The 12,734-nt window shown below is 41.2% G+C and overlaps 1 protein-coding gene across 2 annotated transcripts; it reads left to right on the top strand.

The window, feature by feature from the left end:
* Positions 1–3,147: 3,147 nt before the first annotated feature.
* On the top strand, positions 3,148–12,583 carry LOC308307472 (Krueppel-like factor 10). Of its 2 annotated transcripts, none has more exons than XM_080752736.1 (4): positions 3,148–3,308; positions 4,737–4,963; positions 9,333–10,347; positions 10,456–12,583. In XM_080752736.1, exons 2-4 carry the CDS (start codon positions 4,745–4,747, stop codon positions 10,671–10,673), a joined length of 1,452 nt encoding a protein of 483 aa, XP_080608862.1. In that variant the 5' UTR covers positions 3,148–3,308; positions 4,737–4,744; the 3' UTR covers positions 10,674–12,583. The 2 variants fall into 2 exon arrangements, with proteins under 2 accessions (XP_080608862.1, XP_080608863.1); XM_080752737.1 differs by having other exon boundaries at positions 3,161–3,308; positions 4,742–4,963.
* The last annotated feature ends 151 nt before the right edge of the window (positions 12,584–12,734 follow it).

Consider the following 12,734-nt stretch of genomic DNA (forward strand, 5'->3'; position numbering starts at 1 on the left):
ACTTTGTGAATAGGTTTTCTTGATTAAGTAAGTATAGGCCTAGCTTGTCTACCAACGGTCCCAAGCCATGTGGCACATAGGACAGGAGCCTACTTATCTCCCGTTTACGTAGTGTGAAGTGGCTTGATGTACAAGTACACCATGGCCATGATGCACACGTATACATGACTCCACTTCTCCACCCGGTCTCAGGGTCTAACCACAAGGCCACTGAGCTGGTCATTTCTTTCATAGTTACCAGTTAATTTTGTTAGAGCTTAGGCTGAACAACAAGCATTATTACATTGTTTGCCTAATATAATGTAGAACCTGATCCAAAACATTGATACAGTGAATTTTGAAAATATATTTATAAATATCTAAAATAAACACAAATATTTGCATTAGTTAGTAATTAACAGTCTTTAAATAGCAAATAACTTTACATAATATAATGATCAGTATTGTTAACATCTAATATTGAAAGTTACATTTGTATATTGAACAATCAGTGCTTTCTCATACAGATGCCACAAGCCATGTGTTAAGCCAAACACAAAACAATAAAAAATAAATAAATGAATCCTGACGAAACGTCCTACTTCTAGGAAACGTTCTGTTTGCCATCTGCCCACAACCCTGGGGTTAATGAAACCAGTTATACTGCTCTGCAAATCCCCATTCCATTTTGAAACAGTGTGCTCAAACAAACCTTTTGAAGTAGATTCTATTTTTAGGAATGTGGACAGAGGGTCATCAAATCAAATCAGATGTAGTTAAATATGGGTGCAAAAGACTCACAACCAGGGAACTGCCATGTCACTGCACTGAGGTTACTGGGTTTTCCGCTAAGGGAGTCTATTATTTAAAAATAGTTTTGAGAAGACGCTTCCAACAATTCATTCATCTAAAAGCTTTTTATAGAAAGAATCTTGTAGGTGTATGTTTCAGATTTTCTTTGGCATGTGCCACCGTTTTGACAATTTGGACATTGTGAATTGTTGTCAGTAAGAGGTCTCTGGGTTGTAAAGTTGGCATTAAATGATGCCATTAATTTTAAATGAAGCCTTTCTACTTATCCATGCATAGATCAGAGTAACAGCACCAGCTCTTGTCACTCATGCCTCCTCAAGAAGTTTTACTTATTCCTAGTAAGGTAACATGATCACTACGGAGGAGTAGGGCTTTAAAATAAGTCCTCTCGCTGCTGGCTGTGACATATCTTTACAGGCTGCAGTAGGCAGGACAGATCAGTGATGTTAAACTCAATCCAACACTTTCTTTCAACACTACTGTACAGCCATTAAGATGCTGGCATGTTGGTGCTGGCATGGTACAGTACACGAACAATGGAGAGTGATGATAAGCCTTTCCTGGCTGAGAGGCTATTCATTTAGGGAGCAGAGCTATTAGCCCATTATAGAAAACAGCATTTCAGAATGTTCTAATCATAAGCAAACCCAGTCTGGCCCACTAAACTGTCAATTAGCAGGCATTCTAGAATGTGTAGTGGAACAATGGGAGAACAGTGACAATATCCCTCTGTCAACACAAGTTTCTGGTCCCCATATGACTACTTATCATTTACAATTCCAATCAATCATATTCGGTCAGTGTATTATAGAAAAAGTGTACATAAATAACACTGGCCTGCACAGAAACTGGCTACAGTCTGTGTGTACGTATTAGTCCATTGTCAACAGCATGCCTTTTGTTCTTCTTTTCTCTCCTAGGCGGGGGTCTAGACAGCTGACACTGACTAATCCACAGGGCTGCATGAGGCCCCTGCTTACCTTGTTCTGTCCAATGGACTGACCCCTACCCTTTCAGGCCTACGTAGGATAAAGGATGTCAAAATCTGATAATGACTGCTCATGTAAGGGCCATTAAATTAATTCACCAACAGGACTGCGATGTGATAATTATCTCTTATCTTATTGGACACACTGAAAGACAAGAGTCCCTCACTAGTGGGCCAACACCAGCTACTTAGTGGTCTTGCCTGTGTTGAGCAGGAGGTGGTTACTCTCACTCCACCTCACAAAGCTCTCCACCGTGGTCCGTGACATTGTGTTTGTCGGCATTGTCACCCATGGTGCGGCTATCACCAGAGAACCTCTGTAGGTGACATGTCATAGAGTTGACAGGAAGGGTGACAGCACTGTGCCTGGGTTGCACATGCAATTTACTTGATAGTGCAACTATTAAGCCAGAATTTCAACTTGCACAGAAGATGGCTAAACATCGTGGAAACTAGATGCACACATTAATCTCCCCAGAGGAGGAAGGAACCCTACTGATTATGGTCACAATACACACATGATATCTCAAAATCTAATGGGCTGATAGCCAAAAGTGCTGAGTGCAATTGTAGTCTACTTCCTGGAGAATTAACGAACCCTATACTGATTTTGCTATTACAAAAACATATAGGCTATGTATATATATTTTTTAATTTTCTTTCACTTCAAACTTCAAAGCTTTTGCTGCCATTTCTGGCACAAACAAATATTTGACAATTAAACAAATGAACAACACAAAGGTGGAAAAATGCTGGTGCTGATCCAAGACAAAGGCTCAGTTAATTCACGTGTCTAATCTTTGACTATAAAATAATTAATTGTTAATACTTGTTACAACTAACCACACTAGTCCAAGTAGGTCCAGGTAGGGGGGCTCTTAGACTGTTAGTATTGTGATGGATGGACATAATGGACATATATTTGTGTCTCCCATAGCTACTCCATTATCTAGGCAATTTACACGTTGTTGTTTTCCAAAAGGTTAATGTCTGCCCATTGTGTGTCATAATTCATAGCCACTACATATGCATAGGCTACAGCAGTAACTGTCATGTGCAAAGGTCTACATTCAAAAACCTGTAGGCTGTTTGGTCAGTGTGAGGATGGTGTGTTGAGTTTAGCATTGGATCGACTCAGTGATTAGGCTACTCATTCGGAAGTGTGCGTCTCTGCGACCGACACCGAGTCACCGACTGACCCTCAGAGAAGGATATTTTTTCACATGCTGATGCTGTTGTGTACCATGCTGTCTCCATGATCCCATCAGCTTCTGATCACGCACTCATTCTGTCCCCATTGGTCCGCGCTTAACACACACCTTTACCCCCGATTGGACAATCGATGAGACGAGCCCATCGTTTCCAGCTAATTTGAAACAAACTGAATGGGTCTTCACTACTAGGATGAAGTCAAGTCAAGTCTCCCATCAAGTTACAAGAGGCAAAGTTGCCAAGACAAGTCTGTTACCTGAACACATGGGCTACTCATGTTTGGGTACATTATGTTTACACCATTCAACGCAAGAATGTAAGTAAACTGTTTCCTAAGTATTTATTTATGTATTAATTTAGGAAAACCATAGTCTCTATTTTATTATCATTTTCTTCTTTTTTTGGAAGAGACACCTATGTAAACAACCGTGGGTGCTTTTGGCCTAGGCGAGGGCATCAGCTCAGCTGGTCACACATATATGGTCATGTATTCAGTGCTAGTGGACATAGCACTGATGACCGTCATGTTTCCACCTCAACCTGGCTTCTCGTGAGGTAGACAAAGAGCAACGGTTTGAGCTACAAACGTGAGATTTCAAAAATAAAGTGCTTACCCAAGTCTCATTTCGGTCAGAAATGATGCCGTTCAACCAGAATTACATGCCGCTCCCGGATTGTTTAATAAAAAGCATTTTTATCCTGTTTTCCCCCTCTAGTGGAGAGTCGCGTCATCTCCGTTCACTTTACTCTCGTCTCCACTAGAGCAGGGGTCTTCAACAGGGGGTCCGCGACCCCTAGGGGGTCCGCGCAGGTACTGCAGGGGGTCCGCGAAATTATTGCTTTAAAAAAAAAAAAAAAAAGGATTTCAAAAAATGTTTTTTACTTTTTTTTTGCCATTTTCCACATTTATATGTTAAAAAATAAATCATGATTCTATCCATTTTGAATAGCTTGAATACATGATTGCTATTGACATATTATTGACATTTGTTCTCAGTTAATAAGTAGTAGGCCTATGTTTAGAAATGGTAGTGGTACGGCCCACCCTGCTCGCTGTAACTTGTAGGCTACATGTTTAAAATAAAAAATATGTCGTAGCCCCGACCCCCCCACCTTACGAGGTGGTAGGGGTTCCCTGCTCCATCTCCCCATCAGTTTGGGGGTCCCCGGCCTGAAAACGTTGAAGACCCCTGCTGACTAGAGGGATATGGGAAAACCAGGAAATAAAATGTAAAGCATAAATCTGTCGGATAAAAATGCTTTTTATTAAATGTATGTAATTCTGGTTGAACAGCATCATTTCTGACCGAAATGAGACCTGGGTAAGCACTTTATTTTAGAAATTTGACGTTTGTAGCTCAAACCGTTGCTCTTTGTCTACCTCACAAGAAGCCAGGTTGAGTTGGAAACATAACGGTCATGTATAGGGCTACTAGGGCTATAGGGCCGTCATGTATTCAGGGCTAATAGTCCACATGATCAATTAGTCAATAATATTTGGTGACTAGCAAATCCATTTTTTGCAACATCGTAGGCTACACTTATAAGGCACATTTTTTTCCAAATTATTGTGGTTTGAAAGTACAAGACACACAGTACAATAAAACAAATAGATATAGCCTGCCCTATGTTATTGATTGATTGATTCTTCCATATGACTTATCTTATTTTATAATACAATTACATAAGCATAGAAATTAAACATAATTTCAGTGTCTTATGGTCAACTATCCTGTTTCAACAGAGAAGGCTATGACCATGAATGTTGAGGGGCTACACAGAAGCATCCAGGTTGATGATCCTGGTCCATGGCATACAGGGGATATGGACACTCTAGATACAGCCATGATGTCTATGTCTGATCGTTGGAAGACCATAAGCTTCAAGTTTAGACCCCTGACTCCCTCATCTGACCTCTCAGAGGATGACTCTCTGCCACCAAGTTCTGCTCAGCTCAAGCATTCTCTCATGGTAAATAAGCCATAAATAACCTTTGAGTAGAGGGAGGCCTACATGACATCCCCTATGACAGTGGTTTTCATGTCAAGGACCCCCAAATTGACACTTATTAGCCTGTGGACAGCCACTTGAAAAGATATACCAGGGACCCCTATAAGAGAAGATTTTTATGGCTCTAACAGTCAGACATCCTGAGGCTACGGACCCCCATTTAATGGCATTTCTATCTCTTGGACCCCAATTTATATCGTAAAATCAATGTTAATTTAACTCTGAGACCCGTCAGGGTCCATTTGGTCACTCTCTGATTTACAGACCCATAAGGGTCCATTTGGTTCCTAACTATCATTTACAGTAGCTTGGGGACCCCCTGGAACTCCCTCAAGGACCCCTGGGGGTCCCCGGACCCCACTTTGAGAACCATTGCCCTATTAGGAGGTCTATTTAAGCTGCACTTCTCGCTCAATCTCTCTGTCTTATCTGTGCTGCTGCTCCACTGCTAAGATTGCAAATAGCCAGGGATCTATACCATTTCCGGGTTTCTGATCCGGTCGGAGTGGAAATGACTTTACTTCACCAGGCGTCCAGAACCACTGGTGCCGCGCACCTCCAAAATAACTCCCCTAGTTTAAAATTGGTCTAAACTGCTATAGTCGTTTCGTTTCTTTTGGTATAAAAATCGTGGTATGTTCATTCTGTTATTCACCCCACCTCCACCACAACTGTAGGCTCTGATTCTAGATAGGGATGGGCCGAAAGCAAAATTCTTGGCCGAAACCGAATACCGAATACTGGAAACATTCCACCGAATACCGAATACCGAATAGCCGAATAATACATGTATATAATTTATTTTGTATAATAAATGTTTGTACCATTGCTGTACCTTTGTTGTAAAGCTACCTGATTATGGCAAACCCTAGCTTAAATAATAATCACCATATGGTTCCATAAAACATTTATTTCTCACTTTTGAATGCACACATAACAAAATAAAATATTTTCTCTTTGCAATGTTAGCATAAAACAAAGTCAAAATAGTGCAACTATTTCTGTAGTATCCTACAGAGATAAAAGTGCATCAGAACAAGGTGCTTAAAACTGCAGAATGATCTAGGCCTACAACAAAATATTATTGTAAACACAAGGGCTGTAACAGCCAGGCCTTCAACAACAAATGCACATACTGTATGTTGCAAAATGATCTAGGGCCCAGGGGTCCTCAAATACAAATCTTGAAGGTCCAGAAATATTTTTTTGAAACAGGTCCAGGTCCGAAAAAAAGGCGAAGGCGAAATAAGGCGGATACATTTATACAGTATGTACTGTATGTATGTATGTTTATTATAATCATTAGAATTGTTTATTTTAATTATTATTATTATTATTTGGAACTTTGGAAATCTCAGTTGGAACTGTTACCCCTGCTACCTGATGCTGGATAAGCGGTTGAAGATGGATGGATGGATGAATGGATAATTATTTATGCATGTAGAGTAGGCTACATTATTTACATTTATTGTGTAGCAATAAAACACTGGCTTATAGTTTAAAGCCATACTGTGTAAGATGCCCAACTAGTGGTCATTAGCCCTATAGCAAACCGCGGTCGCGTCCGCGTCTTTCGGACGTTTTTCGTACCTTCAGACCCCCGCGTCTGCCTCCACCTCGCTGAGATCTATCTTTTAAGGGGTCCCTTGTTCCTGTGCGTTCAGTAATTCCAGAGATACGGACTCCTTCACCCTGCCTGGTAGGCGAAATTACCTAGAGAAGGGATGGTACAAACGGGCGACAACAAATATGGCTGCCATAGCGACCCCACTTCAAGATGCGCTGTGATTGGCCGGCAGTTGTATAACCCTCGCTGTGATTGGCCGGTAGTGTGATGACGCAATTTTCGCGCGAGATCCGGTCCACGGCAAGGATCTCAGTTTACATACAGAGAAGGCTTTACAGGCTGAAATTCACGGCGCGGATCTTCTAAAACTTTTGTGATTTAATAGTTAGGAGAATTTTAAGATTTGTTTTATAAAAAAAGTTACATAGTACAACTTTAATTATTGGAAACTAAAGAGCATAAATGCAATATTAGGCTTGTCGTTCAGAATGGAAAATAAAGTGGAACTTAGCGTGAGGGGGAGAGGATTACTTGACATTCAGTTAGTTGACACACGTACTGCACAAGCCAGACTGACTGTGCTGATTGACTATGTCAAATGACCAGTCAAATCAGGGTCAACGAGTCATAGTTATTAACCTAACACAGCCTAGGATAGCTGGCAATAATATGCGACGACACATCACATTGTTAAAGACGCATGATCACGCATCGCGAGTTTCGCGACCATTTCTCGTCTAATGCAAGCAGTTGGAGCCTTACATCGTGGATATTAATGTGTTGCTGTTGTCCTCTCCAATTGAACAGCCAAAGGTAGAAGATCTCTAAGTTATTAATCCAGTGGGAGCAATGGTTTCCAAGAGGTTTTAGCAACTTTTTTAAGGCAGCGAGCGGCATGAGTGTGTGGAGAGGAGAGGAGAGGAGAGGAGAGGGGAGGGGGGGGAGCAGCATGGAGAGCAGACTGCGTCGGAGACTCGGAGGGAAGGAAAACCTTTGATCTACAAGCCCACAGCACGTTGCACCCGCAACGCTTTGTGGGCTTGCAAATTGGCGTAGGGGTGTGTCTTGTGAGCCTGTGTATGTGTTTGAGCGAATGAGCACAATCAGCACATACACACCCACGCACACACAAACACACATCACACACAGTCAGTCCGATCGTCAGATACAACTGTGCGGAGATTTCTCAGAAATGTGCCGCGGTCCGGACATGGACTGCGGTCCGCCTATTGAGGACCCCTGACCCTGTCCTTCACACTATTCGGTGCTCAACTATTCGGTTTTAAAAGCTATCCAGCCGAAAACCGAAAATGCATTTTTAGCCATTTTCGGCCGAAAATTTTCGGTGCCGAATATTCGGCCTCATCCCTAATTCTAGATTTCCCCTAGCTTGACGTTTACTAATATCACTACTAACTGCAATCTCATTTATAGCTAATAGGTAATAGGTATGCAATCTCATATACTATATGCTTGTCTATACTTATACAGTATACTGCCTTTCATTCTAAATACCGGTACCACATAGGCTCTGATTCCTGACAGTGTGTGTCGTGGGTTTGAATCCCGATCCCGACAACCTTTGCTGCGTGTTTGATTGATTGAAGAATTTATTAGAAGTTTGCAATAGAAAAAAGTACAGTTTCATGACAGTACAAATCACTGGTACAAGGTCAACAAAAGGAGATCCTAGAAAGCCGAGGCTTATTTCCACAGGAACCTCACTTTAAGTATCTCATATAACATTGAAAAAAAGACGGATAGAACATAGTACTTTATCTAGGATAACATCAATTTCAAAAGCAGAAAAAGCATAACATCAAATACAAAGGCAGGAAAAAATAGGGAGGGGGGGGGGGGGCTTTTTTTGATTGATTGAAGAATTTATTAGGAGTTTGCAATAGAAAAAAGTAGTTTCATAACAGTACAAATCACTGGTACAAAGTCAACAACTAAAAGGAGATCCTAGAAAGCAGAGGCTTATTTCCACAGGAACCACACTTTAAGTATCTCATACGGTATAAAGCATGGGGGCCAAGTCTATTTACAAGTCACGGGTAGCAGCCGCCTGAAGGTGACTTTTCATACCGATTTTGAAAGAGGCAAGGGATTTGCTCTCCTTTAAGGCTTGTGGAAGGGCGTTCCACATGTTGGTGGTATAGCAGGAGTACGAGTTAGAGCCTTGTTTAGTGTTAAATCTACGTTGATGATGATTAGTGGAGCTGCCTCTGGTGTTGTGATCGTGAACATCCTTGACCTTTAGGAAGTAGTTTGTCAGGTACATGGGTATCTTGGAGGTGTAGTGTATCTTGTACAGCAGGCCCATTGCAAGATGCTCTACTCTGTCAGTTACTTTGAGCCACCCCACGCTTTCGTGGTGATGAGGAGGAAGACCAAGCACGACCCATCTCTCTCCCCATTTCCTGTCAGTCTACAGTTCTATCAATTCAATAGAGGCATAAAAAGCCCCAAAACAAATCGTAAAAAAAGAAAAGAAAAAGAACTGTTTCTGACTAAATGAATTAAGATCATTTTTTGATAGCTAAGCCCACTATACCCATGCTTTCCGAGTCCTAAAGTGAGTGTTTAAGATTTTAGCAATCAGCATGTTAGAATACTGTGCAGGCCAACAGGACCAGATCTAGTAGAAGTCATAACCAATTTTTATACATAAAATGTTTTAATGCAGATAACATTATTGACTTGAAGTCATATGAAGTGATTGTACTGATATACATGACATGTTCATCTATTTCATTTCAGTGTATGACACCGCCAAGTAGTCCAACCAACTTTGAGGCCACCCTCTCAGTGTCAGGAAGAACACCACAGCAATCATTGCCATCTAGAAATCCACAACAGCAGAGCTCAGTGTCAATAGAAGAGACACATCTGCAGGTACAGGGGACCACTATTCAGTCAAGTTGCCAGGCCACCAGTGTGATCCGCCACACTTCAGACGTCCAGCACCTCTCCTTTAGCATCAAGCCCATCTCAGGAACAAAGAGATGTATTGCAAATGGCTTCAATACGACTTCAGACTCCAGGGATAGGCTGACTTGTAGGGACTCTGAGGAGAATGTTGTTATGCAGTCTGTCTGTCACACAGCCCCCTCACAGACTCATGTTACTGTGACTCTGCCAACCCCTACTGAAGCCTGCCAGACCCAGTTGAACCTTCGATCCCCAATTCATAAAACCAGTGAACCCGGACATGTTTCTCCCATTCCAGCTGTCACTGCCAGGGTCTCTCCTCTGCCTGTGCATTGCCAAATACTTCCTATATCACCTGCTCCTGCCAACACAGCTTTCACCAACAGTATTGTACATAATCCTGTCATGGTCAAAACTGCTGGTCAACAGCAACAGTTACTTCCTGTTTCATCTACAGCTTTACCAGCTAGTATGTTACACAAACCAGTTACGGATATTACAAATACCCAGTATCAACAACATCAACTGTGTCCAACATTAGCACAAACAACAGTTTGTCCTCAGGTGGTCCTCTTGGGGACTCGAGTAGCAAAGGGTCCAGTTATGTTCCTGGTCTCTCAGCCCACTGTCCCCATTCACTCTGTCCAGCCCTCACTAGTGACACCTAGTGGCACCAAGCTGCCAGCAATTGCTCCTGCACCAGGGTTTACCTCTGCAATTAAAAAAATCAACCTATCCCAATCAGATGTGTCACGTATACGTAGTCACATTTGTCCACACGAGGACTGTGGCAAGACCTACTTCAAGAGTTCCCACCTCAAGGCCCATATGAGAACACACACAGGTGAGACATGATATATTATATGTATGTGGTCAAAGGTTCATGTTTTTTTCTCCCTACATGCCTACTCGGCCTGTATTGTAATTCTGCTTTGCCCTTTTGTCCAAACAGGTGAGAAACCTTTTAGATGCAAGTGGGAGGGTTGTGAGAGACGATTTTCTCGGTCTGACGAGCTGTCTCGCCACCGTCGAACCCACACTGGAGAGAAGCGTTTTGCCTGTCCTATGTGCCTCAGCCGTTTCATGCGCAGCGATCACCTGGCCAAACATGCCCGCCGACACCTGGCAGCCAAGAGGACACCGTATTGGACACTGTGCAACTTGGCTTGAACAAAGACTGTCAGACCCAAGTGATTGCTCTGCTTGAAAACACACCAAAGACAAAATTGTGAAGCTATAAGTCACAATTAGTTGGCTATGAGGATATGATTGAATCGGGTGCATCTCTCCATTCCGACATGTCTCCTTTCCGACAGACACTAACCCTATCTCTTACCCTAACCTTAACCTCTATGGAAGTGTTGCCACTCCGACATTAAGAAGTCACTGTCAGAGTGGCGACATGTTAGGAATGGAGAGAGCCCCCCGATTGAATCCTATCAAACATCTGTATCTGCGCTATTGTGGTTGTTAATCTGAAACACTGAAGAAAGTGAGAAAGTATTTTCTCACTTACGGAGACTGACAGGTGCATCGGAGTAACGAACTGAATATTGGTCCGAGTGACCGAAATGTATCCCTATATTAATACATTTTTTTTAAGCGAAGACATTTTTCACTAATCTGAAACAGATTTTACATTTTATATTCAACCTGTCAGCAGCAAGGCAAGCTTAGCTCCAGTTTTATACAAAATAATATCTGAACACAATGCAGTCTTTTGAAATTGTAATATTATTACTGTGAATTCGAATGCTGAATTATCCTTTTAAAGTATGTTGATTTACCTTTCATCAGTTTTTAGCAGTATGTTTGGTCTGTGGAATAAATGTTCTAGTTGAACAAGGAATAGAAGCATATATACAGTAATATGTTTGAACTGTTTGCAGCGAGACTAGGGTAAAGATTACATTTGCACTGTCTCCTCAACTACTATATACTTTTGAGCCAAGCAATGGAATTTATCAAACCTTTTATTTTACATGACCAAATATGCTGTTCAATCTGAATCATGAATTATGTAAAGAATATTTGACCAAATACTTTAATACAGCATTTACAAAAAGATTTTTATATATATATATATATATATATATATATATAACAATTTTGTATATATATATATATATATATATACAACCAATAAAGTATTAACGAGAGCCTGTGACTAGATATTAACTACATAGGAACTATGTCTTTTTAATGTTTATATGAATGATCTATCACTGATGTTAAATGCATGTAGAACTGGGTGTAGGATTGGTGACTCACTAATTTAATCACCTGATGTATGCAGATGATTTGGTCATATTTAGTCCGTACAGTGCGGGACTCCAACAGCTTCTGAGTGTTTGTTCACAGTATGGCCTTGATTTTGATATTAAATACAATGCTAAAAAGAGTAAAATCATGATTATCAGAAGTAGGGAAGACAGACAATCTACCTTCCCTGACTTCAATCTAGCTGGCTCTACCCTAAATGTATGTAGCGAGATTACTTATCTGGGTCATATTATCTCCAATGACAGATGACAAGGACATCTATAGACAGCGGCGGAAGCTGTATGCCCAAGCCAACATGCTGTGTCGCAAATTTAGCATGTGCTCTGTACCTGTGAAGATATCTCTGTTTAGATCCTTTTGTACACCACTGACAAGGCAGCATCAGACGTCTCACAGTGGCCTATAATGACTGTATGAGGCTGCTGTTAAGAGCTCCGAGAAGCTCCAGTGCAAGCCAGATGTTTGTCAGTGTGGGGGTTCCCACCTGCTCTGCTGTACTACGCAACCTTATGTACAGGTTTATGTGTAGGGCATCTGAGTCAGTTAATGACATCATTGCTGTTATAACGGACCCTACACGCAGTGCTGTCAGGTTCTCATCAAGACTGTGGAACCATTGGCGCACATGTCTGTATGTCAGAAACTGATTTTTTAGGCTTGGTGCTCTGTGCTTTTATTTTGAATTTTTTATTACTTGTTTTTTGTATTGTTTTATTACTTGTTCTTGTATTGTTTTATTGTATTGTGACTGATATGGATCTTCCTGGGTCTGAAATAAAGATTGAATTGATATCATAGGGATCTATATTATACTTTTCTTTCCATTTACTGAAGTCAGTTTTGGACATAGGCCTACATGGTTTCCACCTGACAGCGTGAATATATGCTAGAACTTCATTTGTTACCAGAAGAGAGAGAGAGAGAATATATATATATATATATATATAT

This window comes from Nannobrachium achirus, assembly GCF_963921795.1.
Source record: "Nannobrachium achirus genome assembly, chromosome: 2".
In the NCBI taxonomy this organism is placed as follows: domain Eukaryota; kingdom Metazoa; phylum Chordata; class Actinopteri; order Myctophiformes; family Myctophidae; genus Nannobrachium; species Nannobrachium achirus.